Source organism: Caretta caretta, chromosome 3 (assembly GCF_965140235.1).
Source record: "Caretta caretta isolate rCarCar2 chromosome 3, rCarCar1.hap1, whole genome shotgun sequence".
NCBI lineage: Eukaryota > Metazoa > Chordata > Testudines > Cheloniidae > Caretta > Caretta caretta.
Genome location: NC_134208.1, coordinates 68,070,592 through 68,091,801, shown reverse-complemented (window position 1 = coordinate 68,091,801; position 21,210 = coordinate 68,070,592). Strand labels below are relative to the sequence as shown.

At 45.5% G+C, this 21,210-nt stretch overlaps 2 protein-coding genes across 4 annotated transcripts in view; both read right to left on the bottom strand.

The window, feature by feature from the left end:
* CFAP206 (cilia and flagella associated protein 206) overlaps positions 1–3,583 on the bottom strand; it is a 46,959-nt gene extending 43,376 nt beyond the window's left edge. For all 3 annotated transcript variants that reach the window (XM_048845045.2, XM_048845041.2, XM_075126568.1), the window contains exons 1-2: positions 3,459–3,583; positions 1,507–2,902 (exon numbers count right to left, since the gene is read on the bottom strand). In XM_048845045.2, the coding sequence (XP_048701002.1) occupies positions 1,507–1,607 (101 nt within the window). In that variant the 5' untranslated portion in view covers positions 1,608–2,902; positions 3,459–3,583. The remainder of the gene's footprint in view (positions 1–1,506; positions 2,903–3,458) is intronic.
* Positions 3,584–9,485: 5,902 nt separating this feature from the next.
* The window catches only part of C3H6orf163 (chromosome 3 C6orf163 homolog), a 32,950-nt gene continuing 21,225 nt past the window's right edge, over positions 9,486–21,210 (bottom strand). Inside the window, exons 4-5 of the mRNA XM_048845070.2 lie at positions 12,697–12,899; positions 9,486–10,849 (exon numbers count right to left, since the gene is read on the bottom strand). Coding sequence (XP_048701027.2) covers positions 10,357–10,849; positions 12,697–12,899 — 696 coding nt within the window. The 3' untranslated portion in view covers positions 9,486–10,356. The remainder of the gene's footprint in view (positions 10,850–12,696; positions 12,900–21,210) is intronic.

The window sequence follows — 21,210 nt, the reverse complement described above, 5'->3', positions numbered from 1 at the left end:
GCACATTGGAAAGTTGGTGCCTGTAGCTCCAGCCCTGGAGTCGGTGCCTATACAAGAAGCCACATATTAACTTCTGAAGAGCCGCATGTGGCTCTGGAGCCACAGGTTGGCCACCCCTGCTATGGAGGTAACTCCAGAATGAGGTTGGGGCATATTGGTAGTGTGGGGGAGCTTATACTACTGCTGCCAGGGCCGGATTAACCCAGGGGCTTTAGGGGCTGCAGCCCAGGGCCTCGGACTAGGGGGAGCCCTCCAAAAATAAATCCATAATTATATACAATTCAGTGTTCACCAACCCATTGATTGCAATCGACTGGTCGATCCTGGAGCCTCTGCCAGCCAATTGCGATCTACAGGCCGCTAAAAGTCCAGTGGCGCAGCAGGGCTCAGGCAGGATGCCTGAATGCTGTGGCCCCATGCTGCTCTTGGAAGCGCCCAGCTGCTGGCACATCTCTGCGGCCCCTGGGTGGGGGGGAGGCAGCTCCGCGCACTGCCCCCGCCCCCAGCACCATCCCCGTAGCTCCCATGTGCGCTTGCAGGCACGGGCAGCGTATGGAGAAACGCTCTCCCCCTCTCCCCAGGGGCGCACAGAGACATGCCAGCAGCCGGCAGCTTCCGGGAGCAGCATGGGGCCATGGCATGCAGCCTGCCTGAGCCCTGCTGCGCCGCCGGCTGGGAGCTACCTGTGCTAAGCGCCTCCCTGCTGGAGCCTGCACCTCGCACACCCTCCTGCACCCCAACTCCCTGCCCCAGGTCAGAATCCCCTCCTGCACCAAACTCCCTCCCAGAGCCTGCACCCCTCCCTCTCTCCCACACTCCAGTCCCCTGTGCCAGCCCTGAACCCCCTCCAGCACCCAAATTCCCTCTCAGAAAGAAAATAATATAACAGCTGTTCTAAGGTAAGAAGTAGGATATTTTGAATTAACTTAACTACATTCTACAAATACATTAGAAGGAGAAGACCAAGGACAGAGTAGGCCCGTTACTGAATGAAGGGGGAAAGACAAGAACAGAAAATGTGGAAATGGCAGAGGTGCTTAATGACTACTTTGTTTCAGTTTTCAATAAGAAGGTTAGTGGCAAGTGGACATCTAACATAGTGAATGCCAGTGAAAATGAGGTAGGATCAGAGTCTAAAATAGAGGAAAAACAAGTCAAAAATTACTTAGACAAGTTAGACGTCTTCAAATAACCAGGGCCTGATGAAATACATCCTAGAATATGCAAGGAGCTGACTGAGGAGATATCTAAGCCATTAGCAATTATCTTTGAAAAGTCATGGAAGACAGAGACATTCCAGAAGAGGAAAAGGGCAAATATAGTGTCCATCTATAAAAAGGCAAATAAGGACAACCTGGGGAATTACAGACCAGTCAGCTTAAACTTCTGTACTCAGAAAGATAATGGAGCAAATAATTAAGCAATCAATTTGAAAACACCTAAAAGACAATAAGGTGATAAATAAGTCAGCATGTATTTGTCAAGAACAAATCATATCAAACCAACCTGATAGCTTTCTTTGACAGGGTAACAAGGCTTGTGAACGAGGGGAAGCAGTAGATGTGGTATATCTTGACTTTAGTAAGGCTTTTGATACTGTCTCGCATGACACTGGTTGGAAAATTGTTCTCAGAGCGTAGTTATCAGTGGGTCACAGTCATGCTGGAAGGGCATAACGAGTGGGGTCCTACAGGGATTGGTTCTGGGTCTGGTTCTGTTCAATACCTTCATCAATGATTTTGATAATGGCATACAAAGTATACTTATAAAGTTTGCAGGCAACACCAAGCTGGGAGGGGCTGCAAGTGCTTTGGAGGATAGGATTAAAATTCAAAATGATCTGGACAAACTGGACAAATGGTCTGAAGTAAATAGGATGAAATTCAATAAGGACAAATACAAAGTACTCCACTCAGGAAGGAACAATCAGCTGCACACATACAAAATGGAAAATGACTGCCTAGGAAGGTGTACTACGGAAAGGGATCTGGGGTCATAGTGGATCACAAGCTAAATATGAGTCAACAGTGTAGCACTGTTGCAAAAAAAGCAAACATCATTCTGGGATGTATTAGTAGGAGTATTGTAAGCAAGACATGAGAACTAATTCTTCTGCTGTACTCCATGCTGATTAGGCCTCAACTGGAGTATTGTGTCCAGTTCTGGGTGCCACATTTCAGGAAAGATGTGGACAAATTGGAGAAAGTCCAGAGAAGAGCAACAAAAATTATTAAAGATTGGAAAAATTGGGTTTGTTTAGTCTGGAGAAGAGAAGACTGAGAGGGAATATGATACAGTTTTCAAATACATAAAAGGTTATTACAAGGAGGAGTGAGAAAAATTGTTCTTCTTAACCTCTGAGGATGGGACAAGAAGCAACGGGCTTAAATGGGCTTAAACCAGCAAGGGCAGTTTAGGATGGACATTAGGAAAAATTTCCAGTCAGAGTGATTAAGCACTGGAATAAATTGCCTGGAGAGGTTGTGGAATCTCCCTCATTGGGGATTTTTAAGAGCAGGTTGGACAACCACATGTAAGGGATGGTCTAGATAATACTTAGTTCTGCCTTGAGACCACGGGACTGGACTAGATGACCTCTCACGGTCCCCTCCAGCGCTATGATTCTACATGTTTTAAGACTGAAACGTAATCACAGAATGGCTTTATGTTAATTAAAAGGCAAGTTTAGTATAGCGTTAATAGCCTCAACGCCAAATTGTGATCATTTTGTTTTCAATTAGGAAAAAGTCTTGTATACAGGGGCCCCACAAAATCTAATAGCCTCAGGTGCACAGGAGAGTTAATCTGGCCCTGACTGCTGCCCATGCTGCACCTCTTCCAAGAGTAAACACAGGACTCCAGGGGCCATCAATCGGGCACTTTTCACAAGCACAGAACTCACCTGAGAAGTAAAACAATTTTTTTTTTAAAATATGTGTATGCTTCTGCAAAATTATATCAACTGGGCATGCCTGTAATGACCCCCCCACCTGTGATAAACAAGAAGCTACAAGGGGTCCAGCTCCAGAACAACCGCTCGCCTCTTCCCCTCCCCCTCAGGCCACCCAGGCAGAGGGGAGCGCGGAGAGGGTCCGGATGGGGGCATGGCGCGGGCGACGCTCAATTCCGTTACGCTGGCTGCCTCCTGCCCGACACAAGCCGGTTGGACGGGGATACTCCGCGGGGAAGCGCGCGCGCAACTTGCTCCTTCCCCGCGCATTTTGCGCGCCCTCACTTCACGTACAATGCGCACGCGCGAGGGGGGGGACGTCTTTCTGCACCAGGGAAGCGGCTGAGTCCCTCCCCCGGCAGCCGGCGCGGCGTTAGCTCCCTGTCCCTCCCCCACCCCGGGGAGCCCTCTACCCGACCCCATGAGAGATTCCCAGCCTCTGCTGCCGCGCCGCCCCGGCTCCCCTGGCCCGGCTCCCGCCCCGCCACGGCCGGGGCCCCGCCTCTACCCGGTCCAACAACTGAGTCTCCTGCCCCAGCCGGGCTAGACAGCGGAGCGTCGTCCCCAGCCGGCCGGCCGGCCGCGTTTCCATGGAGACAGAACGCGGCTCCCCAGCGGGCGGGGCTTCTCTCCGAGCCGGGCTGAGCGAGCAGGGGCGGGGCGGGGCGGCCCTACCGCGCGGTGATTGGCTGGCGAGAGGTAACTGCTGCCCCATTGGTTGTGGCCAGGACACGGGCGCTCGAGGGAAAGGGCCGTTAACGCGTGGCCCCTGCGGTGCTGGCGTCACAGAGTGCTCGGCTGGCCTCGCGCCCCGCAGCCAACCCCGCGCCTGCCGCCCACCCTGCTACTGCTCCGCCGCCGCGCGAGGGCCATTTCAGAGCCCGCCTTGTACAAAGCCGAGGCTGGTGGGGCAGAGAGACCCGCGGGCACGCGGGGCCCTCTGCCTACAGGCGCTGCCGGCAGGGCCAGAGTGCTGCAGCGTGGCCCCTCTGGCCCCTTGCTGGCTTCCTTTGAATGATGGAGCGGGTTTGTCCCGTATCCATCGGGCCCTGTGTGTTCTGTTTACCTTTTAGTTATTTTCTCCCGGGGAATGTATCCGCTTTAGTGTGTCAGATCTTTAACCTGTTGTCTGACAGCTTGAAAGGTGGACGTGGTGGGCGTGAGATTCATCAACGTAGGTTCTAGTGCTCAGAGCCTCCCTGCCTGCCGGTGTACTGTGTGTGTCTTCTGGGGGAATGCGTAGCCTGACTTCAACAGGCAGCTTTGCACATACACGCAGGCGAGTATGTATTAAAATAATATATATCATGCAATGTATTGTATGTTCCTCATAAAGCAAGTTTATATATATGTATATATGTGAATGATATATAAAATCATAGAATCATAGAATATAAGGGTTGGAAGGGACCCCAGAAGGTCATCTAGTCCAACCCCCTGCTTGAAGCAGGACCAAATCCCAGTTAAATCATCCCAGCCAGGGCTTTGTCAAGCCTGACCTTAAAAACCAATAAGGAAGGAGATTCTACCACCTCCCTAGGTAACGCATTCCAGTGTTTCACCACCCTCCTAGTGAAAAAGTCTTTCCTAATATCCAATCTAAACCTCCCCCACTGCAACTTGAGACCATTACTCCTCGTTCTGTCATCCGCTACCATTGAGAACAGTCTAGAGCCATCCTCTTTGGAACCCCCTTTCAGGTAGTTGAAAGCAGCTATCAAATCCCCCCTCATTCTTCTCTTCTGCAGACTAAACAATCCCAGCTCCCTCAGCCTCTCCTCATAAGTCATGTGTTCTAGACCCCTAATCATTTTTGTTGCCCTTCGTTGGACTCTCTCCAATTTATCCACATCCTTCTTGAAGTGTGGGGCCCAAAACTGGACACAGTACTCCAGATGAGGCCTCACCAATGTCGAATAGAGGGGAACGATCACGTCCCTCGATCTGCTCGCTATGCCCCTACTTATACATCCCAAAATGCCATTGGCCTTCTTGGCAACAAGGGCACACTGCTGACTCATATCCAGCTTCTCGTCCACTGTCACCCCTAGGTCCTTTTCCGCAGAACTGCTGCCTAGCCATTCGGTCCCTAGTCTGTAGCGGTGCATTGGATTCTTCCGTCCTAAGTGCAGGACCCTGCACTTATCCTTATTGAACCTCATCAGATTTCTTTTGGCCCAATCCTCCAATTTGTCTAGGTCCTTCTGTATCCTATCCCTCCCCTCCAGCGTATCTACCACTCCTCCCAGTTTAGTATCATCCGCAAATTTGCTGAGAGTGCAATCCACACCATCCTCCAGATCATTTATGAAGATATTGAACAAAACCGGCCGCAGGACCGACCCTTGGGGCACTCCACTTGATACCGGCTGCCAACTAGACATGGAGCCATTGATAACTACTCGTTGAGCCCGACAATCTAGCCAGCTTTCTACCCACCTTATAGTGCATTCTTCCAGCCCATACTTCCTTAACTTGCTGACAAGAATACTGTGGGAGACCGTGTCAAAAGCTTTGCTAAAGTCAAGAAACAATACATCCACTGCTTTCCCTTCATCCACAGAACCAGTAATCTCATCGTAAAAGGCGATTAGATTAGTCAGGCATGACCTCCCCTTGGTGAATCCATGCTGGAATCCATCAGGACAAAAACCAAATAATACTTTTTTATAAAACCCAGGATTTTTTCAGTAAAAATCCATTTCAGCTGAAAACAAAGGGGCTTACAAATCCAGAGGTTGCAAGGCCACAGAACTTCCCCCACACTACACTGAGTGCATACAGTTACAAATTAGGGCTTTGAAAGGTTAACCAGTAAGCACAGTCTTACCGGTTAACCACCCTAACGGTTAACCTGTCTGCCAGCCAGTGCAGGCCCAGCCACGGTGCCTAGCCAGAGCAGCACCGCTCAGCCGGAGTGGGCCCAGCTGCACTGTCTGGCTAGAGCAGTCCCAGCTGTTTAAACGGTTAACCATTTAAATGACATTTTTTAATCTTTTAAACGGTTGACTTTTTAAATGGTATTTACATCCCTATTACAAATATTGTAACTTTCAATTCAATAAATACTTCAATTTTTAAAGGGTTTCCATGCATTATATAGACCATTTTATTGTAAGAGCAGGGCACAGTAGTCAAACATATTCATAGAAAAGCAACATACACACCAACATTTGAGATAAATGGGATATAAGGGCACAATGGAAAAGTGTTGGCTCTTCTGCAACTCTACAAATTACCTTAAATAATGTTTAGAGTATCTCCATATCCAAACAACTGGATGTAGAGGTGGAATGGACAATACACATATTACAGCGGAGAGAAAGTCTTGTGATTAAGGGACTAGCCCAGGGGTGTCTAAACTGACTGACCGTGTGAGCCGCATATGACAATCTTCAGATGTTTGAGAGCCAGGGTGCACCTGCTGGTGCTCAGGGCTTCAGCCACACGGGAAGGAGGGTCTTCGGGCTTCAGCCCCACTGGAGGCACCTTTCAGGCCTTGGGACTTCAGACCCTCTCCTGCTGGAGTCTCGGCAGGCACACCCCGCATGCCTGAAGCCCCGAGCCCCAGCAGGCATGTCCTGCAGGACTGAAGCTCCAAGACTCCCCTCCCTGCTGGGCAGAACCAGAGGTGACACATGGAGGGGGGGCGAGCACGTGGGGCCAGGTGCCCCACCTCAGATTTATGCCAGGGTTTACTGGCCCTGCTTGGTCACATGGTGCCACCAGGCCCCCTCACTGCACTGCAGCAGCTGGAGCCGGCATTCTGGGAGCTGTAGCTGCGGGAGAGGCAGCAGCAAACAGCTGGGAGCTGCAGGGAGAGCCGCTGTTTTTGCTGCCTGTCCCTGTGGAGCTAAAGCAGCGGCCCTTCCCTGCAGCTCCCAGCTGTTTACCACTGTCTCTCCACAGGTTTCAGAGTAACAGCCATGTTAGTCTGTATTCGCAAAAAGAAAAGGAGTACTTGTGGCACCTTAGAGACTAACGAATTTATTTGAGCATAAGCTTTCGTGAGCTACAGCTCACTTCATCGGATGTATACTGTGGAAAGTGTAGAAGATCTTTTTATACACACAAAGCATGAAAAAATACCTCCCCCCACCCCACTCTCCTGCTGGTAATAGCTTATCTAAAGTGATCACTCTCCTTACAATGTGTATGATAATTAAGTTGGGCCATTTGGTTTTCTCACCACCACCCCCACACACACAAACCCACTCTCCTGCTGGTAACAGCTTATCTAAAGTGACCACTCTCCTTAAAATGTGTATGATAATCAAGGTGAGCCATTTCCAGCTCAAATCCAGGGTTTAACAAGAATGCTCAAATAAATTGGTTAGTCTCTAAGGTGCCACAAGTACTCCTTTTCTTTTTGTCTCTCCACAGGAAGCTAACACCTGGGAGCTGAAGGGAGGGCTGCTGAGGGTAAGAGGGTGCGTGTACCTGAGGGGGCATGACTCAAGCTTGGAGGGATGTACCTTTACATTTTCCCCCCTACTCTCAGCAGGCACCAGTTGTCTCTGGGAGAAGCCCCTGGCCCCACCATCCTGCTGCAGGGCAGAAGCCCCAAGCCTTCCCCCACCCCTAGTCTGGTAGGTGAGAATGGGGGGTGTGGACCCTGCGAACTGCACTTTAACTGTAAAAGAGCCATGTGTGGCTCATGAGCCACAGTTTGACAACCCCTGGTCTATAGGGAGACCAGGCACCTAACTCAAGCTTTGTGGATTCCAGTGATTTTTGAAGTTCCTAAAAGTTTGGTATTGCACCACTCAACATCAAAACACCTACATCCCTCAGTGCCTCTGGATTTAGCTGTGTAACTTCAGACAACCACATTTTGAAAATGTTGGGCTTGGAGTCTGGGATTTATAGGATGGGAGGTTATTTTGGGGGCACCCACTGTAGATTTTTATGCAAAAATGTTATACAAAATTGTGCGGTTTTTTTCTCTTTGGTATTTTGGTGAACTCTTGTAGGCTGATCTGAGTTAATAATTATTGCTTGTTACATCCCACTATGAGAATTGTCAAGCACAAATAGAAAGGAAAATGGACAATTTGTTCTTACCTACTAATTTCCTTTCTTTAATTAATCATGTGTTGACAGCCATAACCATACTTTTCTTAGAAACTGGCTCAGTAAAAATCTGGTCAGATGGATAATTACTTAATTTTTGGATTGTTAATATAAAAAGTAGCATGTTTAAGCTTTCTGATTCGGGGAAGAGTGTTCCAAGATGGCAGCTGTACCCCAACTACAGTAGAACTGCTCTGGACTTGCCTCCCTCCCCCCGTGGTTGAGAGGAGGAAAAGGCTAGTGTGATGATTGTCAGTTATGAGTAGTCAGCGAAAACAAATGATTAAGAATGCAAGAAGAAATTTTTCCATCCCTGACTTTTTTCATATTAACTTGAAACATTAATGTTGCATTAACTTATTTTTTTCAAATGTTTCCCTTATTTCCATTTTTTAAAAGAAAGAAAACCCCTGGCTATGGCACTTAGGAGTTGTGTAATTGGGTTTTACACTCCTCCAGAGCAGGGGTGGACGAACTTTTTGGCCCGAGGGTCGCATCTGGGTATGGAAATTGTATGCCCGGTGGGGGAGGGGAACTCTCTGGGGTGTAGCATGACGGGGGTGCTCTATATGGGATATTACCGAGGTGGGGGGAGGGGAGACTCATGGGGTGTGGTGTGGGGAGGGCTTTACATGGGCGGTACCGGGGACTTCTAGGGGCCCTGCCGGCAGTGACAGCAAGGTGGCCACATAATGTACTGCCACGGAGGCTCCCTAGCTGGGATGGGTGCGGCCCCTGGGATCTCAAGGCTCTCGAGGCTAGAGCTGTAGGAGACCAGGAGGGGATTGGGCGCACTGTTGCGTTGGGGAGGGGCTGCTGTGTAAGGGTGGGATTCCAAACCTGGAAACAACGCGGTGAAGTCACACCTGTGCAGTGTGGCTCTGTGTGCCGGAAGATGGCGCTCATCAAGGGAGTTGTGAGTCAGGGGCTAGGGAGCACTGGGTGGGCAGAGTGGGTCAAGCCCCCAACCCCGCTTCCCGGTGGGAACTCGAGGGCCAGATAAAAATGTCTGATGGGCTGGAAGTGGGCCGTAGTTTGCCCACCCCTGCTCCAGAGTGTTGTAGACGTTTTATGCTACCAATAGTCCAATAGAAATTTTGTATCATGTTTAAGCAAATCTTGATTAGTTTACAACATAATGGTGGTCAGTTACTTTACTGTTGGGACCATCTAGGTATTTAGATAGATAGAAAAAAAAATCAAATTTACCCAAGTGATTATTCCTCATTAAGAACAAGACCTTTGTGAAAGCTGAAATTTTTAAATTAAGCTCCTTTTAAGTTATGGGTGCAGGTTGCACTAGAGCAGGGGTTCTCAAACTGGGGGTCGGGACCCCTCAGGGGGTCGCGAGGTTGTTACATGGGGGGGGGGGTCGTGAGCTGCCAGCCTCCACCCCAAACCCCGCTTTGCCTCCAGCATTTATAATGGTGTTAAATATATTTTAAAATGTTTTTAATTTATATGGGGGGGTTGTGCTCAGACGCTTGCTATGTGAAAGGGGTCACCAATACAAAAGTTTGAGAACCACTGACCTAGAGCCATATATGGGTGTATCTGGTTTAGGAGACAGGAAACTGAGTTTTGACTGCCAGAATTTCCTGCTTATCATTTTGTCAAGAGATGAAAGGGCAGAGGTTTAAGCTATCAAACCCAGTGGATTTCCTAAGATCCATGGAATCCCTCAAAGCCACTCTGCTGGTGCAGTGCTGCCACAGACTGACTGTCTCACAGATGTGTCATAAGGAAGGGGAGCCTAGATGATAAAAACTGCTTTAAGAAGTGTGAACTCTCCGTTGAACATCCTCAGGGTCTGCAGGAAGAATATAACAAAGAGCAGCAGTTCTGGTCCTAGCCCTAAAATCCCCCCCAAACCAATGACCCAGTGGAGCTCAACCAGAGGAGAATTCTGCACAGTTCCTGGGATAGGAGGAGCATATAGCAGATCTGGCACTTCTCTCTTCAGTAACCCCTGCCCAGGATTCACTTCGCTTTCACTACTTCAAATATTGCCTTTAATCTTTTTTTTTAACTGAGAAAAAGTGTATTGTTTCTTGTTCGCTGGAAAGTGGCTGAATGGATTTTCCTCACACTTCAAAAAATGTCTTTGGATTAATATCAAGCATGTGAAACTGCAGCTCAAAGATTTTTGAGACAGGAGGTTATTATAATGGAAGTTGAAGTGCAGTCTTAACTTTACATTTGTAGGAGAGAATATGAATATATCCTGCCTAAGCTTGGTGCATTAATTAATATGGGAATGATTATTTTTCCTTTACCTATAGTGACTCATGTTTAATGCAGTGAACAGAAATTGATTTATTTTTCAGCATTACCTATTGGAAGTGCTGATCTGTACTAGCAGTAAATCTCACATCGATCCTGTCTTTATGTTCCTTGTCATTATCTGTTGCTTCATTTTTTATATCTCTGTGTTCAAACCTCTTTCTGAATGGCAGGATAAAATCTGCTTGTCCTGGGGTCAGCTTAGGAAACGTAATATCAATGTAGTTTTGAAAAGATTGTCTTGTTTCTTCTATTTCAGCTTCCAGGTTGTCTTTCCAAGCTGTCATGCTTTCTAGCTGTTGGGTAAGAGTCTGTACTTGAGCTTCCGTCTCTCTCAGGCTGGTCGTCATTTCTCCATATATGGCCTGATGTGTTATCTCTGCTTCTTTGAGCTGTTTTTCAGCCTCCTCTTGTTTCTCTTTTTGAGTGATGTCCAAGGCAACACTCATTTCATAATGTTTTTCTTTTTTTAATTGATCCAGGTTCTTCTGATGTATTTTGTTAGCCAATACCCCAGCTTCCAGGAGTTGCTCTGTGTGCTTTCTGTTAAAAAGTTAATTGATTTGTAAAGTAACTTTAGGATAGGTTTAATACATTATGAATGATTATTAAAGATTCCTTAAAGTTTATTCACTATACAGCTATATAAGTTTCTGATTTTGTTAAAATTATAAGTGAAGTTATAACATGAAATAAAATGATGACAGGACTAAAACAGGATAACAGAAAGACCAGATCCTCTGGTCAGATCCTCTGATACTGTAAATCAGCATGCTTAAATGGAGCTATACTGATTTACACCAATGGAAGATCAGTTCCAATATGTATACCAGATGGTATTATTTTGATGGTGCATGTGTCAAGGTGAAAAGTGTTATAATAATCAAAATAAATGTAAAATTAAACAAATAAGGTGTGTGTGTGTGGAGGGGGGGGGAAGAACATGAAGAATCAATTTTGTATTCTGCATTTTAACTTCAAATAATTTTTTATAGTGCTGTCCCAAATAGGAATGTTTTCCTGAATTGGGGCTAAACATTGATTTGTAGCCTGGAAATGTCCTAATTTTTGTTTAAGTTTTATCAGACACATCTGTGTTCAGTACAATAAGGCAAGAAAATAAAGGCAAGAAAATGTATAAAATGTATAACATTGCCCAAACACAGTGGATGCAATTCAGCAAAGCTGGCTCAGTACAAACTACAAAGGGTATCCCCATGGTGAGCTCAGCGCCAGTCAAGTTCATTGTGCCAAAGGGGAAATTCTCCTAGCTGTTCCACTTTGCGGAGGAGTTTTAATTTTCACCAGGTCCCATAGGAACTCAGCTGACAGGAGAATCAGAAGATACCAGCTAAGATGATGTAGTAGTCTATCTGTGGAAAATAAGGACTGCAGGACTGGGCCCTGTTTTCATTGTGAGAATGAAAATATTACATAATATGTCAACTATAGTATGGATTTATTCTGAAAAATGGCTTTTAAAAAGGGAAAGGAGTACTTGTGGCACCTTAGAGACTAACCAGTTTGTTTGAGCATAAGCTTTCGTGAGCGCTCACGAAAGCTTATGCTCAAATAAATTGGTTAGTCTCTAAGGTGCCACAAGTACTCCTTTTCTTTTTGCGAATACGGAGTAACACGGCTGCTACTCTGAAACCTTTTAAAAAGGGAACATTCTTATCAAAAAATCTGTTCTCTGTGAGTTTTTAGAATTACTTCTGACATTAGTGACAAAAGTAAATCTTACTACTCTCTAATCTTATGGAAGAGGGGAGCAGGATATTATTAAGTATCAACACTGTTAACATAATTAACTAAATTCCAGTTGTAGGGCCAGCTGTTGCCCTCAGTTTAACCTGTAAAATCCCATTGCTTTCAAATGAAGACCTGCTAAATTTGACCTGCTAAATCTTTATTTCTGGTGATGACACATAAAGAACAAAGCTTGACTTTCAGATCTCAGGTTAAGTTTGTGGTGCCGGCAATTAGTAAAAAAAAAAAAAAAAATGTTGCTTCTAACCTAAGTAAATATGATGTGAAATTGTGAGATACAAGAAGCCTGAAAGCCCACAATGCTAATTTCACTCACTTTTCAGAGTAAAGTCACCTTTTGAATTTCCGGTATGAAATATTTTTAAAAGATATTGATCTGTTTCTTGAAAGTCTGGGAATGAGCAAGGTTGATGTTGTCAAGTCTTGTTTCTTTAGTTACATGTTTCAATATACTTTGTATGAATTCCATAGGTAGAATTCTAGTTAGGATATCAGTGCTTAGAAGATGAAGATGGGTGCCATAGAAAGCCCTTAGGATACTTTGCTTACTGTTGGTATATGCATTTTTGCTAATTATAAAAATGGATGAACGGTTAAACTTTAGAAAATGGCAAGAATACTTTTTCTGCGTGGCCATTGCTTGGGATGCTGTCTGCCTCTCCTGTTTTCTGGCATCAGCTACAGCGTGCATCTTTTCCAAAGCACACTCCATCAGGATGCGCTGAAGTTTGTGAGCCATGCGCTGCTCTGCAGCTTCAGATTCCCTCTTCAGCTCATCTTCCAGGTGCCGCTGCATCTCTCTCTCCTTTTTTATCACCGCTTCCTTAAGAAACAGTTAAAGTAGATTTAAAATAGTGAATAAAAATTTATTGTTCAATCCCCGTTTTTAAAGAAAAAAACAAGGTCAGAGGAAGAACAGCATTTCAATAGATCATTAAAGGAAAATTCCATGACTTGTTATGCCCTCGATTAGGGGTGGTCACTGGTCACAGTTTGGTCAGAGGTCAAAATCAGCCTTTGGTCACCCTTAGTTTAGTACAAAGGTGTAAACTGCAGGTCTACTAGCCAAATCTTCATAATGAAGATAAGGACAGCTGAAATCTGTGATGAATTGTGGTGTTTAGATGTTGCTTGTAATTATTAGAATTGGGAGCACTGGCTGCTGGGAGTGTGAAAGGACAGGAAACGGGAAGGAGGGGGAGGAGCAGGGCCGGCTCTAGGTTTTTTGCCGCCCCAAGCAAAAAATTTGCCGCCCCAAGCTCAGGTGGGGCTGGGGCTCGCAGGCGGCGCTGGAAGTGGAGGCAGTGATGTCACCTTCTCCCAGCGCCTGCAGGGGCTTTCCCCTCTCCCCCGCCCGGCCGCGCAGAGAAGCCCCGATATAAGGGGTGGCACAAGGCAGCGCAGCAGCCAGTGTGCAGATGAGGCAGCGCAGCCCTGGCTCCCCGACAGGACGCGCCCTCTCCTCCCCAGGTGGCGGCTGGGCCCTGGCAGCTCAGCATCCCGGGGCCGGGGCTTCCCCTTCCCGCTGTGGCTGGGGGCGCGGCACCCTCGCCCTATCTAAGTGGTGCAGCTCCGAGAGCGCAACTGCCCCAAAAAAAAAGGATGGCTGGAACGCCGCTCCTGGAAATGTGCCGCCCCAAGCACGTGCTTGCTTTGCTGGTGCCGAGAGCCGGTCCTGGGGAGGAGCTGAAGAGGCTGAGGGAGAGCTACTGAGGGTGCAGCAGCAGCTTGGAAAAGAGGTTTCCACTTTAAAAAATAAAGTCCTGTTGAAGTTTGTTAGTACCTTGGCCTGGCTACTACAACATTCTGGCGACGAGGATGGATCTTCTGCCTCTGAACCCACCTGCACCCTTTCTGCAAAGTCCAGGTGAGCCTCCAATTGCTTTTACTGCCTGGATCCATAAGTTTGAGACTTATCTGCTTCCAATCAGTGCTACAGAGATTTCTGAAGTAAGAAAGCGTGCTCTGCTAATCCACTGCCTTAGAGCAGAAGGGCAGCGTATAGTTTACACTTTTCCCCTTGCAGATGATAAATATGAGACTGCACTCGCTGCATTAAAGAATGTTTTTGTACCAAAAGTGAATGTAGTACCTAATCGCTACAGATTTCGCCAGTGTGAGCAGAAACCAGGGGAGACTATAATGCAGTATATTGCTTCCCTGAGGAGTCTGATTGTAACTTGTGACTTTGGGAATATGGCAGATGAGATGATTAGAGACCAGCTCATTGAGAAAACAACCATGCTTCGTGTAAGAGAACGTTTACTTCTAGAACCACAACTTACACGAGAAAAAGCAACAATTGGGGATTGGTCCTGCTTTGAGCAGGGGGTTGGACTAGATGACCTCCTGAGGTCCCTTCCAACCCTGATATTCTATGATTCTATGATTCAATAACCATTGCTACCCAGATTGAGTCAGCTACAGCTGAACCCAAAATAATGAGCATGGATACAGGAGGCACAGTCCAGGCTGTGACTCCTTTGCAGAAAAGCTCACTATCGTCGCAGACAAACAATTACAAGAGGAAAACTAATGAAAAACCACCAAATCAGCAAATTCAAAATACAGTAAAAGCATGCTTTCACTGTGGATCCCCACAACACCTTGCAAGCTACACAGGATGTCCGGCAAAAGTAGCTCAGTGCAATCACTGGAAAAAGATTGGGCATTTTGCTAAAGTATGTCGCAGCAGCCAGTTCAATCAACAGGTGCATGCAGTTACAATACCAGATGTTACTGTGCTGAGCATGGACGAAATCACTACTACACATATTCCAGAACAAATAAAGTACACGGTAAACGTTTCCACCATACCCTCAAGCAAATCACACTCTATTCAGCTAATGTTGGACACTGGCTCAGCAGTATCTAATCTACCTGATTCCATCTATTTGCATTACTTTAAAGATGTGCCTCTTACTGAACCCAAGCTTCACTTGGTGTGCTATTTGAAAAACCATATTCCAGTACATGGCTGCCTGCCAGCAATATTTACTTTTGGTGATTGCTGTGTAACTGCAGAGTTCTACATTGTTCACAAAGGCACTGCTATCCTTGGCAGAGATTTATTGGCTGCTTTAAATCTCAGGGTAGTTAATGGACGAATTGATCTTCCTCAGCAAAGCACTCTTGCGGTACACACACCAGTTTCAGCTGGGACCCAACACCAGGTTGAGGAGAAACTCGGCTGTGCTTATGGGTTTCTGCATAAAGCTAAAATGCGGAATAATGTGATGCCAGTACGACAGAAATTACGACGCTTACCATTTTCAGTCAGGGAAGCTGTTTCAGAGGAACTTAGAAAACTTGTTCAATAGGACATTATTGAGGCGATTAACTTCTCAGAATGGGTTTCACCTATAGTAGTGATGCAGAAGAAGGGTGGAGGCACTCGCCTTTGTGTGGACTTAAGGGAGCCAAATAAAGCTATTGTGATTGACAGCCATCCTCTTCCTCACATAGAAGAAGTATTTGCAGAACTCCGTGGAGCAAAGATGTTTTCTACTCTTGATTTGCAGAGCGCATACCACCAGGTTATGTTGTATGAAGATAGCAGAGACCTCACAGCATTTATTACACATGAGGGACTATTCCATTTTAAATTTTTTCCATAGGGTCTCGCATCAGCCCCAAGTGCCTTCCAAAAAATGATGTCATTGATTTTGAAGAATCAACATGGAGTTCAGTGCTATTTGGACGATATTATCATGTTTGGAAATACTTCGGAGGAGCATGACAATAACCTGCAGTCTGTATTAAACTGCATCAGCAAAACAGGCCTCAATCTCAATAGGTCCAATTGCAAATTTAGACAAACTGAACTCTCCTTTCTGGGACATACAATTTCACAGGCTGGACTAAAACCTGATTCGGCTCATATCGTGGCAATTTCAAATGCTTCTCCTCCAACAGATTTGCAAACCTTACGTTCCTGCTTGGTTCCTACCGCCTGGTATGCAAAATTCATTCCCAATTATGCTTCTGTCATTGAACCGTTACAAGAATTACTATGGGGAAGTTCAACCTTAGTGTGGACAATGGATGCACAAGCTAGTTTCGAAATGGTGAAAGACTTGATTGTACATAGTCCAGTACTTGCACTATTCAGTCCTACATTGCCCACAATTGTAACTACTGATGCTTCTGATTATGGACTTGGGGCTGTCCTCACACAACTTCATGAGGACAACACAGAGAGGACTGTTGCATTTGCTTCAAGGACACTAAGTAATGCTGAGAGAAAATATTCTACAGTCGAAAAAGAAGCACTTGCTTGTGTCTGGGCTACTGAAAAATGCAGAACTTACCTGTGGGGCCACACGTTCAAGTTGCACACAGACCACAGCCCTTTGACGACATTGCTCACCACAAAAGGACTGGGAAGAGCAGGATATCGTATTGCTAGATGGTCTGCAAGACTACTCTCTTTCAATTATGAACTGGAATATAAGCCTGGAAACCAAAATGTGATAGCTGATTGCCTTTCTTGCCTGCCTTTGCCTTCACCAGATGGTCCACTGGAGGATGAGGATGTAGTAGTTGCGCTTATCACAAGCACTCTTACTGCAGTTACGAGAAAACAATTTCAAGCTGCTTGTTTAGCATGTCCAATTCAACAAAAACTATGGGAATTTCTGACAAAGAGATGGCCCAGTAACCCTAAAAACCTTGACCCAGTTTTGCTGCCTTATTTTAGAGTTCGGGATGAACTTTCTTTGCTCGATGGCTGGGTGCTATGAGGTACACACCAGCTACTTGTGCCAGAAGAATTACAATCAAAACTCATATACCTAGCACACGATACTCATCAAGGAATTGTCAGAACCAAACAATGACTACGGGATCTGTATTGGTGGCCAGGGATGGACTCTTAAACTGAAGCACTCATAAAATCCTGTGTCACTTGCCAAATGCATGATAAGACAGCAGTGACATGTACCCCTCCATTACAGCCTGTTCCTCTTCCTGAATCTGCATGGGAAAAAGTGGTGATTGACATTGTAGGACCCTTTGATACTGCTCCAATTGACTGTCATTATGCCATCACCTTAATAGACTATTTCAGTAAATGGCCTGAGGTAGCGTTTACATCGCAAATCTCCTCTGCTATAGTAATTAAGTTCCTCTCTTCAGTTTTTAGCAGGGAAGGAAACCCCAAAGAACTGGTTTCAGATAATGGTAGTCAGTTTACTTCCCTGGAGTTTGAAACTTTTCTAGCAGAGAGGAACATTTTACACAGAAGGTCATCCCTATACTACCCTCAAGCCAATGGGGAAATCGAACTGTTTAACAGAAGTTTGAAAGAGAGTTTGCAAATGGCTAAACTGGAAGGGGCGATTGTGGATAACCTTCACTACTGATTTCTTGCGAGCATACCGGGTTACATGACATGCCACAATGCAAAGATCACCCGCGGAGTTACTGCATGGGAAACAGATGAATGCTAAACTGAACATTGCTGGATTGTTAAAGGCTCGACCTGAGGCCCCCAGCCGAGGATGATGTGAGAAAAACAGTTGAACAGAGCCAAGCAAAGTATAAGGCTTTCACAGACAAGCGGCGGAGTGCTAAGGAACCAAAGTTTCAGTGTGGTTCCTTCGTTAGAATACGAAAACCTGGACTTTTACGCAAAGGGGACCATAAATTCACAGTTCCTCTTAAAATCATAGAGAAGAAGGGACCTTACACCTATCGACTTTCTGATGGGCGGGTATGGAATGCTTCTTATCTTGCCCCTGCCTATGCACCAAGAGGAGATTATGCCAATACCCAGTCTGCATTGGATGACTTCACTAGTATCAACACAACAAGACATTGCACTGGAACCGGGGCTTGAGAGACGGCCTGTCAGACCCAGACGACCACCTGTCTGGACTAGAGACTATGTTATGTAGTATCTATAGTGTTTTTAGTGTAATATTTCTGTCAACAGTATAGTGCCTCGTTTCCTATTTGTTCCTGTGGTTAGAACAACAATGTTTGTTGTAATTGGGAGAGTTTCTTAAGAGAGAAGGGAATGTGGTGTTTAGATGTTGTTTGTAATTATTAGAATTGGGAGCACTGGCTGTTGGGAGTCTGAAAGGACAGGAAACAGGAAAGACGGGGGAGGAGTTGAAGAGGCTGAGGGAAAGCTACTGAGGGTGCAGCAGCGGCTTGGAAAAGAGGTTTCCACTTTAAAAAATAAAGTCCTGTTGAAGTTTGTTAGTACCTTGCCTGGCTACTACAACATGAATGAAATCAGGCCTGGCCCTTGTTGCCAGTGTAGCCTTTTGTTGGTCAAAGTTTGGGTGTTCTTGCCTCTTACTTGTAATTACTTAAATAATTACAGGTAAGAATCTATATATTAAAAAGAAAATGTCAGAGCTAGTTTTAGAAAATTGTAAATATTTCAGTATCTCTCTGATTGTGACTGGTGTTGGTGTCTCCCAGTGAGAGGTGCCATTTTACTACAACATACTACTATATGTATAGAATGTAGTATAATGAGTTGGACCATCCCCTTCATAGACATGGACCCTCAACCCTGCGGAGAGGTCTTCTTAAGATTCAATGAAAGGGGAGGAGGGGGAAAATGAGATGTCTCTGATTGATTCATATCCATCTCCTCCCCATGTTCAAAGGGTGACAGTGGTACAGCTGCATTTTTTGCATTCTCTGTGCACAGATCTCCGAGGGATGATTGGGCTCAGAGTATAGGAACAAAGTTCATCATAGAAATCATAACAAAAGGTAGGAGAGTTTGACTTATTGTAAAGTCAAATTTGTGCTTATGCTAACAGTAGTTAAATAGCTATAATGCTTTTATGTTTATTAGCTGATGCTGGAATTCAGGTTTATCCAATGAAAGACAATCAGTACCTCACCACACACATTTTCCCTTCCATATGTATTGCCACATATGCAAACACAGATCTTGCACTAAACTCCTCCCATAGCTCCCCAAACACTCATTTCATGTCTTTGTCCTCAAAAGAATGTAGTAATGGACCCTCCTCCATATTCCCCAAGCCCCTAATTCAGACCTCCCTCTCACTTGCAATAGCATTCAACCCTATTCCAGCTCCTAAGAGCCCCCATTATACATCTAGATCCTCCTGTAGGCCTCTCTCTCAACAACACAAAGCAAAAAACTTTGGTTCTTCTTAACCTCCCACTAAAACCCAGACCTTGTTCCATGCCTCCACTCTCCAGCATATTAGGGTTTTCTATCTTTGGTCCGTCTCTATCTTTTCCAATGCCATTACTCCATGCCTTTTCTGCTTTTCTGCCTAAGACACAAGAATGTCCTCCAGTGCCTCCTAAACTCCCACTGCAGATCAAGACTACTCCCCCTCCTCACAAGGGCCAGGGCAGGGTCTTGCTTAATGACAGGGTTTTTTGGAGAGGTGGACAAGGGGGCAGAGCACTGTATGCTTCAGAATATTCAACACCCTTCCCTCACAAAGCCAGACATTGATAATTCTGGTAAGTAAAGGCATGGCAGTACTAAGCAGCTTGGATGGGCAGGGGATGGAATCGAATGTGGTCTGTCTCAGAGACACTACACTAACTGTTAAAGTATTTTCAGCACCCATTCAGTGGGACCTGCTGCTGTCAGCCATTGCCGTCAGTCAGTTTGCTTAAACAGGGCTTAAATGAATCCCCGGTCATATACTCTCCTCTCCAATTTACTGCCCATCTGGTTCAAGACCCAGAGGTTATTGTTAAACCACTGTTAGGTTAACCACAAAAAGAGCAAACAAATTACCAAACTTAAAATACTTTATAACCACATTGAATATATCTTCCCTTTGTTGTAGTTTATCTCCTTTCTTGTGGTTTATATGCTGAGTGGCATGTCTTGTGTCCAGGGTTTGTTATGATTTTTGTATTTGTATCCATTTCGTTGGTGCAAACAGCACATATTAATGTCCTTATATACCCACAAAAAATCCTTAATAAAACTTGTGGCTAGTGTCATGAAGTGTGGGGGAGTCCGGGCCCTGCACCCCTCTTCCTAGGATTCACTGTGACTCTCAGCCAGCCAGTGAAATGGAAGGTTTATTGGACAATAGCAACACAGTCTAAAACAGAGCTTATGGGTACAACCAGGACCCCTCAGTCAAGTCCTTCTGGGGGGCAGGGAGCTTAGACCCCAGCCTTGGGGTTCCCTGGGTTTGACCACCCAGCCCGAAACTGAAACTCTCTCCAGCCCCTCCTCCTATGGGCTTTGTCCCTTTCCCGGGTCAGGAGATCACCTGATTCCTTTGTTCTCCAACCCTTTAGCTCTCACCTTGCAGGGGGGAAGGGCCAGGCCACCAGTTGCCAGGAAACAGGGTGTTGGCCATTCTTTGTGTCCAGACTCCTGCACACACCTGCCCTCTAGGGCTCTGCAACGATCATACACCCTTATCCCACCACCTGGATACTTAAGAACTGCATAGGGGAAACTGAGGCACCCCCACAATATTCAGAGAAAACATTAAGAACAATCCCACTTCGTCACAGCTAGTGAGTGAATTGTGATACATCAGGAATTCTGAGAGTCTGCAACCTATAGTGGAGGCTATAAGATCTGGAGACAGAGCTTTCTTGGGGGCAAGACTGGAGTGAACTCCAACAGGAACGAAAGACCATCACAGACCTCACCACGTTCCACTCAGTGCAAGACACATTCTTTTGACCTTGCCTTCTCTAACATAAACACACAACAAAACACTCCACTGCACACATTTTTCCCACTGGGGAGAGAATGTGAGAATGAATGTGACACAGATGATGGTCCATTGCTTAATGCACTATTGGAAAGCCCTCAGATACTTCAGTGATATAAAAACCTATAGAATAGAATAGAATGCTGTAGAAGCTTAATTGCTGTTTGTAGTTGTATTCCTTTGTATTTATATTTGTGTTTGTATCTTTTATCAGATATCCCAGCATGCAAATTAAGCACATTGTTGAGTCTATATACAATAAAACATTATAATTTGCATGCTCAGTTTAGAGGGGGGTATGTATATATATATATATATATACAGTAGTATATGTCTAATTATATTTATTTTAGAAATTCAGGCCATTTAGGCTGCAGTTCAGCAAACCATTTAAACATCTGCTTAGCTGTGGTATCAGTGGAATTTAAGAATGTGCTG